This window comes from Macaca mulatta, chromosome 3, assembly GCF_049350105.2.
Source record: "Macaca mulatta isolate MMU2019108-1 chromosome 3, T2T-MMU8v2.0, whole genome shotgun sequence".
NCBI lineage: Eukaryota > Metazoa > Chordata > Mammalia > Primates > Cercopithecidae > Macaca > Macaca mulatta.
In genome coordinates this window covers 169994850-170011481 of record NC_133408.1, presented here as the reverse complement: position 1 = coordinate 170011481, position 16632 = coordinate 169994850, and the positions used below count along the sequence as shown (strand labels likewise).

Sequence of the window (16632 nt, the reverse complement as noted above, 5' to 3'; positions counted from 1 at the left end):
TAAATATCTGAATGCTTTAATACTCACTTAGTTAATTCTCTTGATAAGTCATTGCAGATACTGTCGTTATTCTTCTAAAGATGAGAAACTGAGGAGCCCAGAGGTTATCTCATGGGCCAAAGTCATGTGGGTTGGTGAAAAAGTTGGTCCATTCCACAGCTTTCCACCACCTGTGACCCAGAATACAGAAGTGGCTATGGTCTGCTCCCTGCCTCCCGGGGGCTGCAGTCCAGTGAAGGGCTCTGGTGTCAACTGGACAACAGCTAATGCCAAAGATATCCCTCATTCTGTCAGCTACTTCACAAAGATCTTCTTTTGGTCCCCAAGAGAATTGGGTGCAAGACCTGGAGGTGGCTAGGAGAAACCCCTCCTCCCCAGTATTGCAAAAAAGAGAACTCAAGATATTTTTCCCCATTATTGATAGATTATACTTTCTCCATCCTCATTGATGTCTTACTGGTGGAAAATTCCCTACAGACTGATTTGATGAGGTATGAAAGCCTTTCAAACTTAAATGTGCTTCAGAAATGTAAGTCGCTACCAGGCATGGTGGCTCATGCCTATAATCCCAGCACTTCGGGAGGCCAAGGCAGGAGGATCACTTGAGCCCAGGAGTTTCAGACCAGTCTGGGCAATGTGGAAAGACCCCATCTCTACAAACGATTTTTTTTTTTTAATTAGCCTAGCTACTCCAGAGGCTGAGGTAGGAGAATTGCTCGAGCCTAGGAAGTCAAGGCTGCAGTGAGCTGTGGTTGTGCCACCGCATTCCAGTCTAAGTGACAGAGGGGAGATCCTGTCTCAAAATAAAAAATCTAGCCCACTTTTTTCACACGTTTTGGGGAAGTAAACAAAGAATACAAAGAATAAAGTTAAGAATAGTTTATATTACTATCTTCCCTAGCTTTCCAAATCTAGACAGGCTCTGCTACCACCCATCACTCTCCTGACAGCAGTCTGTTTTCTTTTATTTATAGCAGCTCTCCTCACCCAAATTAGCTTCTTAATTTAGTTACTTGAGTACTTTACTTGAGTACTTCCAACTACAGTGAAATTTCATGCAATAACAGATTTTGTCTTCTTGTTTGCAATAATAAAATAATAACACTGTCTCAAGAGCCAGGTGTCGTGGCTCGTGCCTGTAATCTCAGCATTTTGGGAGGCTGAGGTGGGAGGATGACTGGAGCCCAAGAGTTTGAGGCTACAGTGAGCTATGATTGCCCCACTGGACTCCAGCCTTGGTGACAGAGCCAGACCCTGCCTCTAAAAAAAGGAAAAAAACTGTCTCTGGCACGTAGTAGGTACTCAATAAATCCATGTTGAATAGTACAATTTTTGTTTAAAATTAGTATCTTTATAAACATTTTTAAAATTGTTTTTCAAGTCCATAGAAATAGATTAATTACAACCCATGGTTAGTGACACACCCTTCATTGATCTATGCATGCTCCTCCTTTTTTTTTTTTTTTTTTTTTGAGACGGAGTCTCGCTCTGTCACCCAGGCTGGCGTGCAGTGGCACGATGTCCACTCACTGCAACCTCTGCCTCCTGGGTTCACGCCATTCTCCTGCTTCAGCCTCCCGAGTAGCTGGGACTACAGGCGCCTGCCACCATGCCTGGCTAATATTTTTTTTGTAATTTTTCAGTAGAGACGGGGTTTAACTGTGTTAGCAAAGATGGTCTCGATCTCCTGACCTTGTGATCTGCCCGCCTCGGCTTCCCAAAGTGCTGGGATTACAGGCGTGAGCCACCACGCCCAGCCACATGGTCCTCTTTTAATTATTTATTTAGCTACTTAATTAAGTTTTTTAAAAAATCATATAATAGGCCGAGAGCAGGGGCTCACACCTGTAATCCCAGCACTTTGGGAGGCCAAGGCAGGAGAATTACTTGAGGCCAAGAGTTCAACACCAACCTAAGCTGCATAGGGAGACCCTTATCTCTACTTCAAAAAAAAAAAAAAAAAAAAAGTAATAAACACCTGAAAAAAAACAGAATCTAAAACAAAAGCTAAGGTTCATCCTCTAACCACAGGGCCCTGTCTCTCTCTCATCCTTTACCTCTCTCCATTTGAAGGAATCATCATTCAGGAATCCCAGGTTCTTCATTTCCTGTGGTCTTAGTCTCCCTAGAAGCAGAACCCGAGATGGAGATTCTTATGCAAGTGATATGAAGGGGAGTGGTCTCAGGAGGCGAGTGAAGGAAACAGGCGGGGCAGGAGAAAAGGCTAAGCAAGGATGACTTGCCTGAAATCGTCTGGAGCTCTAGCCCAACCCCATGGGAGCTCGGGAACATTTGTTGTGCCAAAGTGTTGATCTCACCTGGAAGCAAAGAGCTAGCCATGTGTACTCCTGAGCCAGTCTGTCATGGGTAGACATTTGGGAGGATGGTAAAAGAAAAGACAGGTGCGCAGCCTCCTGCGTGAGGCAACCCCCATTTGGCCAAGAGCAATTCTCTAGAGAGGGACGTAGCCCTGAACATTGGCAGGCAATACTTAGCTGCTGGGATCTGTGCACTCAGCCAGGAAGTGGGGTCTGGACATGTCCACTATGGCTTGCTTCTCTTTTTATATAGTTTCATCAAAATTTGTATATCTTCTTTAAAAGTATGCATGTATTTTTTGTCAGGTGTTTGGATCTTTCTATAAAGGAAATCATACTAAATTTTGTTTTGACTATTGTATAATAATCTCTCAGTATGTGAATGTACCACACCTTTTCACCCATTCTCCCACTGATGGTCTTCTGAGTTATTTTTAGGTTTTTATGATTGTGAACAATGTTGCTATGAACATTCTCATATGTCTCCTCTTGTACAATTGCAAGAATTTATTGAGGTCATGCCTAGGGTGGAATAGCTGGATCATAAGGTGTAAACTTGAAAAGATAATGTCAAACTGTTTTGTAAAGTAGTTTTACTAATTCAGCTGCCCACCAATAAGGTATGAGACCCTGCCACTCACATCCTCTCCAACTTTTTGATTTTTGTAAATTGAATGAGTATAAAATGGCATCCCACTGCGGTCTTGATTTGCATGTCCTCAATCACTAATCATCCTTTTATATGTTGATCAGATATATCTGCTTCTTATTCTCTGTTGTTTTTTTTTTTTTTTTTTTTTGGAGACAGGGTCTTGCTCTGTCACCAAGGCTGAAGTGCAGTGGTGGATCGTAACTCACTGCAGCCTTGAACTCCTGGGCTCAAGCAATCCTCCCACCTCAGCCTCCCAATTAGCTGGGACTACAGGTGCATGCCGCCACACCCAGATAATCTTTTTCCTTTTCTTATAGAGACATTGGGGGCGGGTTCTTACTATGTTGCTGAAGCTGGTCTCAAACTCCTGGGCTCAAATGATCCTTCCACCTCAGCTTCCTGAGTAGCTGAGATTATAGGTGCTTTCACCACACCCAACTAATTTTTTATTTTTATTTTGTTTTTATTTTTGTTGAAACAAGGGTCTCACTTTGTTGCCCAGGTTGGTCTCTAACTCCTGGGCTTAGGCAATCTTCCCACCTCGGCCTCCCAGAGTGTTGAGATTACAGGCATGCACCACCGTGCATGAACTGTGCTTCCTCTTTTGCGAAATGCTTGGTCAATTTGGCACATTTTTCTATTGGCTTATCTGTGCTTTCTTTATTGATTCGTTGAAGTTCTTCATGCATTCTTTGTCTGTTGTGTGTATTAGGAATATGGTGAACATCCTCTCTTGGCCTTTAACTTGTTTTCTCCCTTTCTATAGTATCTTTTAATGAACAAAAGCTCTTAATTTCATTATGGTATCTGGCATTTATGTCTTGTTTAAGCAATCTTTCCCTTGGCCGGGTATGGTGGCTTACACCTGTAATCCCAGCACTTTGGGAGGCCAAGGTAGGAGGATTGCTTGAGACCTGGAGTTCAAGACCAGCCTGGGCAACATATCAAGGCCCCATCTCTCCATAGAAAGAAATAATAATAAAATTTTAAAATTAATCTTTCCCTTAAGGAATCTGAAGGCTAATCTCAATCCGAGGGGAGTGACCACAATTAGGCCCAGGTTACAGGCCAGCCACAGAGGCAAGCTTGGTTATGCTCACCAAGGCACGGCCCTGTCTGAGGCAGCCCTAACCAGCCAGCACAAGTGACCAGCTGGCTGACTGGCAGGTGTGCTCTGGCTACAGAGCTGGATATATTATGCTATTAGAGCTGGGTGCTGTTAAAAATTCTAATCATAGACTTTAATTAACTTTCCTTGCTCTGACGCCCGCTCACTAAGCAACCTTCTGATTATAATTTGGCTTCCCATGTATCTTGCCTACAGGGAGAAAATGTACTGCTCAGGCCGACGTGAGGATCCAATCCACTCAACAGTTACATGCCACGATGTAAATTAATAAATTCGCATTCTGATTTTATCATCTGCCTCATCTGAGGTCTATAGGCGTGAGTCAGCATCCCCTAGTTTAATCAACATGGACACTGAGACTATCAAGCTTTTGAGTTGAAAAGCTAAGAACTAGACCCAGGACCACAGTGAAATCACCAAGGTAACATTGCCCTGGAGGCCCCTTGGCCTGATGAAGGAGGACTTCTTACATGTCATGCAATACAGACAGGGATTAAAGTCGACTTCTGACATTATAAAGAGTTGCATATTCAAAACCATGGCTTGGTTCTATTCAGGTGAAGGCAAAGAATAGGAGATGATCATGAAACTCACATTGAATATTTATTGGCTTATAAGCACACACCAGATGCTGTACAAATCCTAGGGAGGAGATTAAGATTTACAGAAATGTTTGGAAAAAGCGAAAAAACAAAAACAAAACAACAACAACAAAAGGACAGATGGTACGTGCTGAGGTGAAATGAAACAAGAGGCAGCTGGTTGATGAATTCTTGCTCTACTTAGGGACTCGCGGTCCAGGATACAAAATAGACAGACACACACACACACAAACCAGGACAAGGAAACACAGGATACACCACAGCACAAACGGAAATGTGCCAGGGCGGTGAGATTATCCAGGCCGGAGGAGTGATTTAGGACCTGTAAGATGAGGCCTAGATCTTTGAAGTGAGTTCAAAAGGCAAAGAGGAGGTGAGCCCATTAGGACAGATGGGGATAATCTCACCACCCTGCAATTTAGATGGTCACTTCACCCAGCCTTCCTGGGTGAGCAGTACCTACAGTGACACAGATCCTCTCCCGCCATCCTGGTCACACTGAATAATAAAGGGAGGAGAGGGGTAAGAACTGTAGTATGTAGAAATTCTCAGCGCAGGGAAGGGAAGTGAACTTCTACTTTGTATTCAGGCCTAAAAAAGGAGGGGAGGGGCCCAGCGCGGCGGCTCATGCCTGTAATCCCAGCACTTTGGGAGGCTGAGGCAGGCAGATCACCTGAGGTCAGGAGTTTGAGACCAGCCTGACCAACATGGAGAAATCCTGTCTCTACTAAAAATACAAAATTAACCGGGCATGGTAGCATGCGCCTGTAATCCCAGCTACTCGGGAGGCTGAGGTAGGAGAATTGCTTGATCCCAGGAGGCAGAGGTTGCGGTGAGCCAAGATCAAGCCATTGCACTCCAGCCTGGGCAACAAGAGCAAAACTGTCTCAAAAAAAAAAAGGACAGGAGGGAGGGAAGAGACCTTCACTGATACCCCTGTGAGATTTGCTGCTCAAAGGAAAATATTTTCCAGGAAGACTGAGAGAAATTAAAGGAAATTCTATGTCATCTTTGAGACCCACCTGAAGATAAGCAGTGCCTCCCACAGTGCCACCAGAGCAAGGTCATTGGCTTGGCTAGATGTGGATGAGGCTAGAGAATCATCTCAGATTTTCTTTGGTTCTAAAAATGAGGTAGAGAGAGACATGCCGCCCAGGAAGGGGTGATGCTAAGTGCAGCTGCCCAGCCAGCAGGGTGGAAGGAGAGACAGACAAAAGGCTCATCAAAAACAGCGGGACCAAAATTGAGCAGGCTGGCAGAACCACTCCTTGCAGGGACACCACCAGCACACAGGACTCCAGGGAGCTGGCTGGAAAGGGGCAGGCCTGTGTGCTCTACAAACCCAGAGGGCTCTGACTCACACAGGAAGGAACGGCCTCCTTTAACAGTGGCCTCAGTGGGTGCACGTGTGGGTACAAATAAATGTAGACAGAGCGGGGCCGTCGCCTAGTAAAGGTTGTCCCGCACGTGCTCCATGATGGTCTTCAGCCCCAGCCAGGTCTCCTCCGCAGTGGGGATGATCTGGTTAGCTGGCAGGAGGAAGCCATAGGTCCCGGTATCTCTCAACTCAAATGTGAATGCAAATTTGATGCCATTATCATACGCCCAGTCGATGCTGCTCCCACTAGCTGGATCTGTAAGTCGGAGGACAAAACACTCTTGAAGCCCAGTTCCCTCCTGGGTTAGACGGGAAGAGGCCAAGAACTCTGCCTGCCTGGGGTTCCTTCAGGAATCCAGAGTTTGATCCTCAAGTCATCAGTCCAAATCATCAGCCTGATCCCTATGTCTCAGACCATCCTGCATTGGTCTGAGGTGCATGCTGGTCTCAAACCAAGAGATCTGAAACCCTTACTCCCGCCTTATTACTAACTTACTGTGTCCGTCCTGTTGGTCCCTCAAAACCAATCTCTATAGAGAGAGAGTATAGCAGGCAGCCTCCAAGGTAGCTCTAATGATACTTGGATCCTAGAAGTCAAGTCTTTGTGCAGCTCCCTCCTACATTAAATAGGGCTGACCTCACCAGTGTAACTGACAGGATGCTGCAGAAATGAAGCCGTGTGACTTTCAAGGCCAGGTCATAAAAGACACTGTGGCTTCTGCCTTGCTGTCTCTTGGATTACTCACTCTGGATAAGCCAGTTGTCATTTGGTTTTGTAAGGACATTCAAGTAGGCCTCTACAGAGGTTCGTGGTAGTGAGGAACTGAAGTAGTGAATGAAAAATGCAAGCTGATATGGTTTGGCTGTGTCCCCACCCAAATCTCATCTTGAATTGTAGCTCCCATAATTCTCATGCATTGTGGGAGGGACCCAGTGGGAGATAACTGAATCATGGGGGTGGTTCCCCCATACTGTTCTTGTGGTAGTGAGTAAGTCTCATGAGATCTGATGGTTTTATAAGGGGAAACCCCTTTTGCTTGGTTCTCATTTGCTGTTTGCCTGCTGCCACGTAAGACATGCCTTTTGCCTTCTGCCATGATTGTGAAGCCTCACCAGCCACGGGGAACTGCAAGTTCATTAAGCCTCTTTTCCTTTATAAATTACCCAGTCCCAGGTATGTCTTTATCAGCAGTGTGAAAACGGACTAATACACAAGTCTTAGGTTGACTGTGACCCTGGAAGGCATCTTGACTGCAGCCTCATGAAGGATCCTGAGCCAGAGCCATCTAGCCAAACCACTGAATTCCTGCCCTACAGAAACTGTAAGAAAAAGTATGTTGATTGTTTTAAGCTGCTAAGTTTCAGGATTTTTTTTTTTAACATTACAAAAGATAATGGATACAGAGAAGGCAGCACAGACCTTGGGACTTCCCTTCACCAAAAGGCTTATGAAAGGCAAGAGGCCCATTTTTCTGCTTCTTCCCAAACTCTACTAGCTCAGAAATTGCCTAACAGTGCAAAATATAGATAATTCTTTTCTTGTTTCTTTTTGAGACAAGGTCTCACTCTGTCACCCAGGCTGGAGTGCAGTGGCATAATCACAGCTTATTGCAGCCTTGACCTCCTAGGCTCAAGTGATCCTCCCACCTCAGTGTCCCAAGTAGCTGGGACTGCAGGCACATACCACTATGCCTGCATAGTGTATGTAAATAGATACAAATTTATCTATTTGTAGAGATGGGGTCTTACTATGTTGCCCAGGCTGGTCTCAAACTCCTGGACTCAAGTGATCATCCCACCTCAGCCTCCCAAGGTGCTGGGATTAAAGGTGTGAATCCCACGCCTGGCCTGGATGACATTAAATAATAAATCAATGTCAATAGCAGCTACCATTTGTTGAGCATCTATCATGAGCCAGGCATTATATCAGACACTGCACATTTATGATCTCCTAGTCTTTAAAAACTCAGTGAAGTAGGTTTTATTGTCCTTGTTTTACAGATGAGGAAATCCAAGCTCAGAATGGATAATTCACCTAAGGAAATACAGGTGGAAAATGGCGGAGCTGCAATCTAAACCCAGGTCCATCTGATAATAAAGCCCAGGCTCTCCTCAACCAGTGAGTATAAAACAAGCCTGTCACCTGGAAATACGGGTCTTTTGGCTTTTCTGTGGTTCCTGAGAGCTGTGTGATTCCTGAATAGCATTTGTGATTTTTCTAGGGATGCTTCCAGTGAGACGCCGTGCTCCCTCCCTGTGTGGAGGGAGCCTTTCTCTACCTCGAGAAAATACTGAATGAAAAGCAATGGCACCAGAAGTTTCTAGAAGTTACTTATATGGCAAGTCCAAGTATTTGAGAACACATTTGAGATTCAGGAAGGAGGCAAAAAGGCTTCTGCCGAGCAGTCAAAATGACAAAGTTTGTAAACTTCGCTTTATTTGGGTCCCTGCTCAAAGTCTACCTACTGTTAAAAAAAAAAAAAAAAAGGGAACACGCTATTAACACTGTTCTGCACACTGTATTTTTCAGTTAACAACTGGTGAGTATTCCCTTTTAGCGCACATAGATCTACCTCATTCGCTTAAGGACTGTGTAGTGCTACATTGTGTGAACGCACCAAATGGTATTTATCCTGCATTCTCTATACAGACATTTTAGACACTTACAAGGGTTGGGGCTCAGAAAGTGATACTCCAAAGACTGATGTTTTGACATGCTGAGAGCCCTCAGAAGCCACCTCCAAATCAAGGTCCCTCTAACTTCTTATTCCCCATACCTGCCCCACTACCAAGCACAGGGAGGGACTGTCTCTGTCTTTGGAAATTTCCTCATCTGACTGAGAAAGTGTCTTTCCAAAAGAAATGCAATTGTCTTAAACAGCCTCCCTAGAGGTCTCATCAAATAACCAAAAAAGATAAACCACCAGAAGAGATGAGACTGTGAATCATCACCACACCCAGACAGACTTCATCTATTCTTCTGAGGGCAGCTCCAAGAGATTGCCTGGAGGACTTTATCTGCTTAATAAGACAACCTTTGTTCCTGTGCAGCTCCGCCCCTCACCTTCCTGTAATGTCTGCCTCCCACCTCCCCAATCCATACATCTCCTCCCTCCTGTATGAAAAAGGGTGCACAAGCTTCTGTGCCCCATTGGGTTATTGGGTAATCATTGTCTTGTGATTCCCCTGTGCCATGCACACTAAAATAAAATTTTTTATGCCTTTTCTCCTATCAATCTGCGTTTGGTCAGCTGATTTTTCAATGAACCTTCAGAAGGCAAAGGGGAAGTTTTCCCTTGGCCCCTATACATGTCTTCTGTGACTATAGGTAATGCTGTCATGAACACCCTTTCTTCCCCCATGTCAGATGGGTAATGCACTAACATTGTAACAAGATTGGAGGAAGGCATATGTCACACATGAGCGTGAAAACCCAATCACCATGCTTACGAACTACAAAAAGTACATGGAACTGCCTTATCCATGAGTCAGATGAACCCAAAGAACTTGTTTCCCAGCCCTTCCTGGAGCAGAATCAGTGAAGAGGAGGGGAAAGGGTTGCTAGAGGCTGTTGGCCTGAAGCAATACAAGCTACTGCTGACAGTCTGGCAGGAGAAAGGAGACATAAAACTCTACAAAGCAAACACTGGAATTAAAGAAGCAAAACAGGCCGGGACCATTTAGCAGAAGGTCCAAGCAGTCCAAGATGGCAGAGTAGGCCTTTAGCATATATGAACTGGGGTGGAGAAGTCCACTTAACCATGAAGAAAGGGGCTTAAATCTCTTCTCCATGCTCCGTTTTAGAAGGCAAAAGAGTGTAAAATCCATTTTAGAATTATTTTCCTCTAAAATGGCCATCTAGGAAAAGGTCCAGCACTTGAAAGGGCAAACGTTGACTGTGTATGTAGCACACACCATAACCTATGGCGTTGGATACAGTGCTATTGTACAAAAATTGATTGCTTTTTTTGAAAAACAAGGACAGACAAGGCCTGTAAAGAATATGGAAGATGGGCTCTTAGAAAAGGTGGACATTTTGGCGGGGCGCTGTGGCTCATGCCTGTAATCCCAGCACTTTGGGAGGCTGAGGTGGGCAGATCACCTGAGGTTGGAAGTTCAAGACCAGACCAACCAACTTGGAGAAGCCCCGTCTCTACTAAAAATACAAAAATTAGCTGGGCATGGTGGCACATGCCTATAATCCCAGTGACTCGGGAGGCTGAGGCAGGAGAATCACTTGAACCCTGGAGGTGGCAGTTGCGATGAGTGGAGATCACACCACTGCACTCCAGCCTGGGCAACAAGAGCGAAACTCCGTCTCAAAAAAAAAAAAAGAAAGAAAGAAAGAAAAGGTGGAAATTTTATGTCTCCTGGACAGCCCTCGAGAGAGCCTTCCTCCTCTTCTGTTGGAGGAATCCGATGAGTATCTCCCAGTTGTGTAAGTTTATGCTGCGGAGGAGAGAGAAGAATGATGCAGGAGGACAAGGCCATTATTTAAGCTGGTGTTTGACCCAAAGGCCGGGACCCTGGTGATGCCCAAAGATCTTTGGAGAGGACGTCCTCAGAGGGCACCTACCAAGTCTCTTTTAACTGTCTTTGGCCCCTCACTCCGTTCTAATTAGGCAGAGGATGGAGAAACTCTCCAGGTGTGTTGTCTGAAGAGTTCCCACTTAGCAACACTAATATCAAGAAACCATGAATTATTAATGGATTGTTGCTGCAATTAGCAACACAAACACCAACATCATCTGATGGCATCTGAAACAGAGACAAGACTGTTGAGATGGAGTCCAGAGGAGGGCCCGGAGGTGGATGGAGAATCTTCCTGAAAGAGGGGTTCTGAAGCGAAGCCAGTTGAGGATGAGTCCAGTTGGAGGGGAGAGTGGGTGGAGAGTTGAAGAGGACAGAAACAGCAGTGAGTTTGCAGGGGTTCTCAGGGTGGATCACCTATTGAGACACCATTATAGAAAAGGCAATAGAGGGGAAAGAAGGGTGCGGTGGCTCACACCTGTAATCCCAGCACTTTGGGAGGCTGAGACAGGCAGACTGCTTGAGCCCAGGAATTTGAGATCAGCCAGGCAACATAGTGAGACCCTTTCTCTACAAAAAAAATACAAAAAATTAGCTGGGCATGTTGGTGTATGCCTGTACTACCAGCTGTTCAGGAGGCTGAAGTGGGAGGATCACCTGAGTCTGGGGAAGTCGAGGCTGCAGTGAGCCAAGATTGCACCACTGCACTCCAGACTGGGTCAGAGAGTGAGACCCTATCTTACCAAATTTAGAGAAAAAAAGGAGGGTACCACCTTAAGGGGGATCAGAGTTGCACCTGCCATGTTTATACAGCCATGCATCACTTCACAATGGAGGTATGTTTTCATCATCATGCAATGTATTTACACAAACCTAGATGGCATCGCCTCCTGCACACATAGGCTATATGGCGTAGCCTATTGCTCCTAGGTTACAAGCCTGCACGGCATGTTACTGTACTGAACACTGTTGGCAGTTGTAACACAATGGTGAGTATTTGTCTGTCTAAACAAATCTGAACATACAAAAGGTACAATAGGCCAGGTGTACTGACTCATACCTGTCATCTCAACACTTTGGGAAGCTGACAAGGGAGGATTGCTTGAGCCCAGATAAACATCCCTTCAGGTATTTTCTTCTCACAGTCTACAAGATATGCTCAGCCATAAGGCATTCACCTCCATTTCATCCTCTCCCATGCAAGCCCTATATTCAATACTCTTTCAACCTTCTCTCTCTCTTCATAGATGCTACCCCCCAAATCCCGCCACTCTTTTACCTTCATTTTTTTCTTTTTTCTTTTTTTTTTTTTTTTGAGACAGAGTTTTGCTCTTTTAGCCCAGGCTGGAATGCAACCTCCGCCTCCTGGGTTCAAGCGATTCTCCTGACTCAGCCTTCCAAGTAGCTGGGATTACAGGCGCACACCACAATGCCCAGCTAAAGTACTTCAGTAGAGATGGAGTTTCACCGTGTTGGCCAGGCTGGTTTCAAACTCCTGACCTCAGGTGATCCGCCCGCCTCAGCCTCCCAAAGTGGGAGGACTACAGGCGTGAGCCACCACGCCCAGCCTCAACACCAATTTTAAACCCCAACCAGCACTCGTGCTCTGATCTAATTAAAAGTTCTCTCACCATGTTTCACCACCTTACTTCCACTCACATAAAGGGAGCCCCAAATTAGTTTATAAATGGCAGCACATCAAAAAACCCTCCCTCCAAGCAGGATATGCCATCATTAAGGGATAACATAATGATACCCACTCTCTCCACCTAAAAGAGTTGTAGAGGCTGCCCCCTTGCCTTTGGGCACATCCTCCAAACAAACAGAATTAGTTGCTCTAATAAGAGCACTAACCCTAGCAAAAAACACACAAGTTAATTTATACACCGATTCTAAATATGCCTATAACATCATCCATTCCAATGCCCAAATTTGGAAAGAGCAGGGCTATCTCATGGCCGAGGGAACTCCTATCATTAATGGAAAACTAATTCATCATCTACAGGCAGCTTTACTTCCAGAAAAGGTTGCAGTTATCCATTGCAAAGGACATCAATCAGATAAAAGCCACATTTCTTTAGGGAACCGTGAGGCTGACTATTGAGCAAAACACGTCTCAACCAATCATCGAATTCCCCAATACCTATTTCCCCTCATACAACATATCCCCTCCTTTTATCCTAAACACCAAATACAGCAACTAGTTACGCCAGGGGCACAATTGAAACCCCCATACTGGCTCATACAAAACAAATTAGTCCCACCTAACCCTGAAAAAAACAACTCTTTTATGAGACATTCACAATCTTTTCCATAGTAGCCATTCCCCTCCACAACATTTCATAAGTTCTCATATACACATAACCCCAGATATAAAGGAACAGTTAAAAGCCATTTCCCATCAATGCTCTATTTGCCAGAAAGCATCACCCTATTCCAACACTAAACCTCTTCTTTCCCAAACCATCAAGCCAGGGGACACCTTTCAGGACAAGACCGCAAATTAATTTTACCCATATGCACCAGGAAGAAAGGCTCAGTTTCTTTTAGTTCCGGCTAATACCTTTTCAGGATGGGTGGAGGCTTTTTCCATCCAACAATAGAATTTCTATTATTGCCTCCAAATTAATAACAGAAATCATCCCCAGGTTCGGGGTGCCTCTTTCTTTCCAATCTGATAATGGCCCTGAATTCATTTATCAAATTACTCAAACAATTGCACAAGCCCTGCTAATGACCTGGAAGCTACACATCCCCTATCAACCTCAATCTTCAGGAAAGGTTAAAAAAATGAGTAACATTCTAAAAAACACCCTCACCAAGTACTCATGCCAAACACATACAAACTGGGTTACACTTTTACCTTTGGCCCTTCTAAAACTGCAGGCACTCCCACCTAAACCTCCAATGCTCAGCCCCTTTAAACTCAAGTCCGAAAGACTACTCACCCCTTTTGTTCCACCTCAGAGTCAAGGCCCGCCTCTACCCACCCCTCTCATTTCCCCTCTTCTACATACCATCCGCCATTTTATTTGGGAATATGCTGACAAATGCCTGCCACAACCTGTAACCGACTCCTCTAATCCCTTCCTACAGCCAGGAGACTGGGTTCTGGTAAAAGATCCCAGTCCTACCCCCAATTCCCCCCTTCACACCTAAATGGAAGGGATCTTACCAGATCATCCTTACCACACCCACAGCAGCAAAACTCCAAGGACTCCCCAACTGGTTTCATTATACTTTTCTCAAGAAAACAGACTTCCCTTCACCACATACCCAAACAACCAAGTCTAAAACCCCTTCAGCCTTTTCTTATGTCTCCATAGGACCCACTTCCCTTCACCTCACCCGAAACCCAAAGAAAAAGGAAGAGAAATCCACGTAAGCCACTTACGTCTCTTTCTCTCCCAAACTTTTCATCGCTTCCTAACCAACCTCATTACAGCCCTTCAGTGGTACCCTTACAAAATTCCCATTCTGCATCCTGATCAGCTCCTTACTGTGTTGTGGGACCTATGGCTTCAAGGAACTTTCCAGGACTTTACTCCTACCCAAATAACTTTCTTCTCTTTTTGCTTGTTTCTTTCAATATAAATTCCCTAATCACATCAACCTCACCAATACAACCACTCCTCGCTGCTCTCAAACTAGAACTCTCTATAAACCTTACACAATCCCTCTTGCTGCAAGCTAACTGTTCCTTTGCTCCGGAATGCTGAATGTGCTTATCGCTGTCTTCCTCAGCTTACACAGCCCTTCCTACACCCCTTCATGACCTTTTAACAGGGAACATAACCTAATTTATAAACTCCAAAAAGGAGATTCCTTTTTTAAAAGAGCTGACACCCTGGTCAGTGATTATCCCACTTCCAGGGCCAATCAGGCCAACAAATTATTTCAAACCTATTACAGCTCCCTACAACACCTCAAGCCCCAAGGCCCTCCTATTAAAGGGCCCATAACTAAACACACCCCCCTTTTACTACAAGCCTCACTTTGCTTTTCAGCCTCTAAGAAAAATTTTCCTGTAGGATCCTTAACACCTAACCAATGCAACCACACTATCATTATTAAAAACCCCTCTGACCATCAAACTAATGAAGTTGACTACCAAGGATCACCAGAAGCAAATGTAGCATTTCTGCAACCAGCTCGTTCTACAGCCTCTCGCTCAACTAATGCCTCTGGCCCAACTTGTGTTGTCCCTGGTGCCCACCTTTTTCCATGGTTGTATATCAATGGTGCAACGTCCAACTGCATATTGTGTAAAAAATAACTCTTCCTATATCTCTACTATAGTGGGTGTCTCCCTGGCCTCCTCCTTGTCCACCTGGAGTAATGAACCACAGGAAAGAAACAGTACCCTATCTTTAATTCACTTGTTTTCTTTCCATATCTCCATCTGTATTTACAATGAAGGCTTGTTCTTTTGGTGTGGCACCAACACATGTCTTTGTCTCCCCACCAACTAAACTGGAACCTGTACCCTAGTTTATCTTTCTCCCTCCACTAAACTAGTTCCTCCTAATCAAACTTTACCCATTCCATCTGTCCAATAGATTTTAAAAAAGAGGGCCATCCACGTCATTCCTTTGATGGTGGCCTATAAGTGTAACCTCTATACTTGGATTGGGAGCAGGCAGATCGGCCACCTCTTTAACATACTTTTAAAAACTCTTTCAACAGAACTACAGGGTTCTTTTAAAAATATAGCCCAAAGCCTTATGAAAGCCTAAGACCAACTAGACTCCTTAGCTGGAGTAGTCCTCCCAAATAAATGGGGATTAAATCTTATAACAGCTGAAAAAGGGGGCCTCTGCCTCTCATTGGGTGAGAAATGTTGCTTCTATCTCAACCAATCAGGCGTAGTAAGAAACACTGCTGAAAAACTTTTAAAAAGGGCTAAAAAGCTAAGGAACAGCAAAACAACCAAATAAATTATTGGTTTGGAAACAAAATCATAACACAGGCCATCCCATTCCTGGGCTCTCTCCTAATAACATGCCTAGGACTAATGTTCTTACCCTGCCTAATCAACCTTTTTCAAAGATATTTAACTGACAGAATCATGCCTATCTCACAGACTACTACCCAAAAGCATCTACAGATAGCATTACTCCTACAGTCAATCCGAGACCAAAAAACTCTCCATGCTCCCCTCAGCAGGAAATAGCCAAAAAAAAAAAAAAAAAAAAAACATGCCGCCCTTTGTCCTTTTATAATTATAAGGTCTGGATTGACAGAGCAGGAGCATCACCATCTTGGGCAAACACCACTATTTTAAGTTCTCCTTGATTAAAAATCAGCCCCAAACATCAGCCTAATGGGTAATGTCAACATGACCAGAAACATTCCAACTCTAAGATAAACCTCCCCTCCGACCAGATATTCCAACCCTGAAATAAAACTCTCCTTCACACAGAAACATTCTGAGCCTGCGATAAGCTCCCCCTCCCTAAATCCTTAAATACGCTTAGTCTGTAAGAGAGAACACTCCCGACCGAAATCAGCCAGAAGCCCCTCTCAGGTTTATTCCCAGAATAAACCTGTCTTTGACTGTTATGCTGCTTTTCATGTTTCTTTCCTCTTTTTTAACTCTTACAAGAAGAGGGCTTGTGCAGGAAAACTCCTTGTTATAGTAACCATCAGATCTCATGAGATTTACTCACTATCATGAGAACAGCACAGGAAAGACCTGCCCCTGTGATTCAATTACCTCCCACCAGGTCCCTCCCACAATATGTGGGAATTCAAGATGAGATTTGAATTCCCACCATATCAGATGGGGTCTTGCTATGTTGTCCAGGCTCAATGTTTGTTCATCTCCTTTAGGAAGATGAGGGAGTCTCCCCCAACTCCATTACCACCATCAGTTTACCAATTGAAAGGTGGGTTTCTCTTGAAAATGGAGGGATGGGCATGAGGAATTTTTGATATGATGTTGATGAAGGGGACTGCATGCAACAGCTGTCACCACACAGGCATGACGTAGTTCAGTCTATTACTAACAATAAAAACAATCA

At 44.5% G+C, this 16632-nt stretch overlaps 1 protein-coding gene and 1 non-coding gene across 5 annotated transcripts in view; both read right to left on the bottom strand.

The window, feature by feature from the left end:
* Window positions 1-4683: 4683 nt before the first annotated feature.
* The window catches only part of CPA4 (carboxypeptidase A4), a 31185-nt gene continuing 19236 nt past the window's right edge, over window positions 4684-16632 (bottom strand). For 3 of the 4 annotated variants that reach the window (XM_077997340.1, XM_001095233.5, XM_077997342.1), the window contains one exon: window positions 4684-6335. In XM_077997340.1, coding sequence (XP_077853466.1) covers window positions 6148-6335 — 188 coding nt within the window. In that variant the 3' untranslated portion in view covers window positions 4684-6147. Of the gene's footprint in view, window positions 6336-7688; window positions 16614-16632 lie in introns of those variants that run through there. The other variant, XM_077997341.1, reaches the window with a different exon arrangement.
* On the bottom strand, window positions 9441-9544 carry LOC114677273 (small nucleolar RNA U13). Its single transcript, XR_003728559.2, has one exon. It is a non-coding gene; the product is annotated as a small nucleolar RNA U13 (small nucleolar RNA).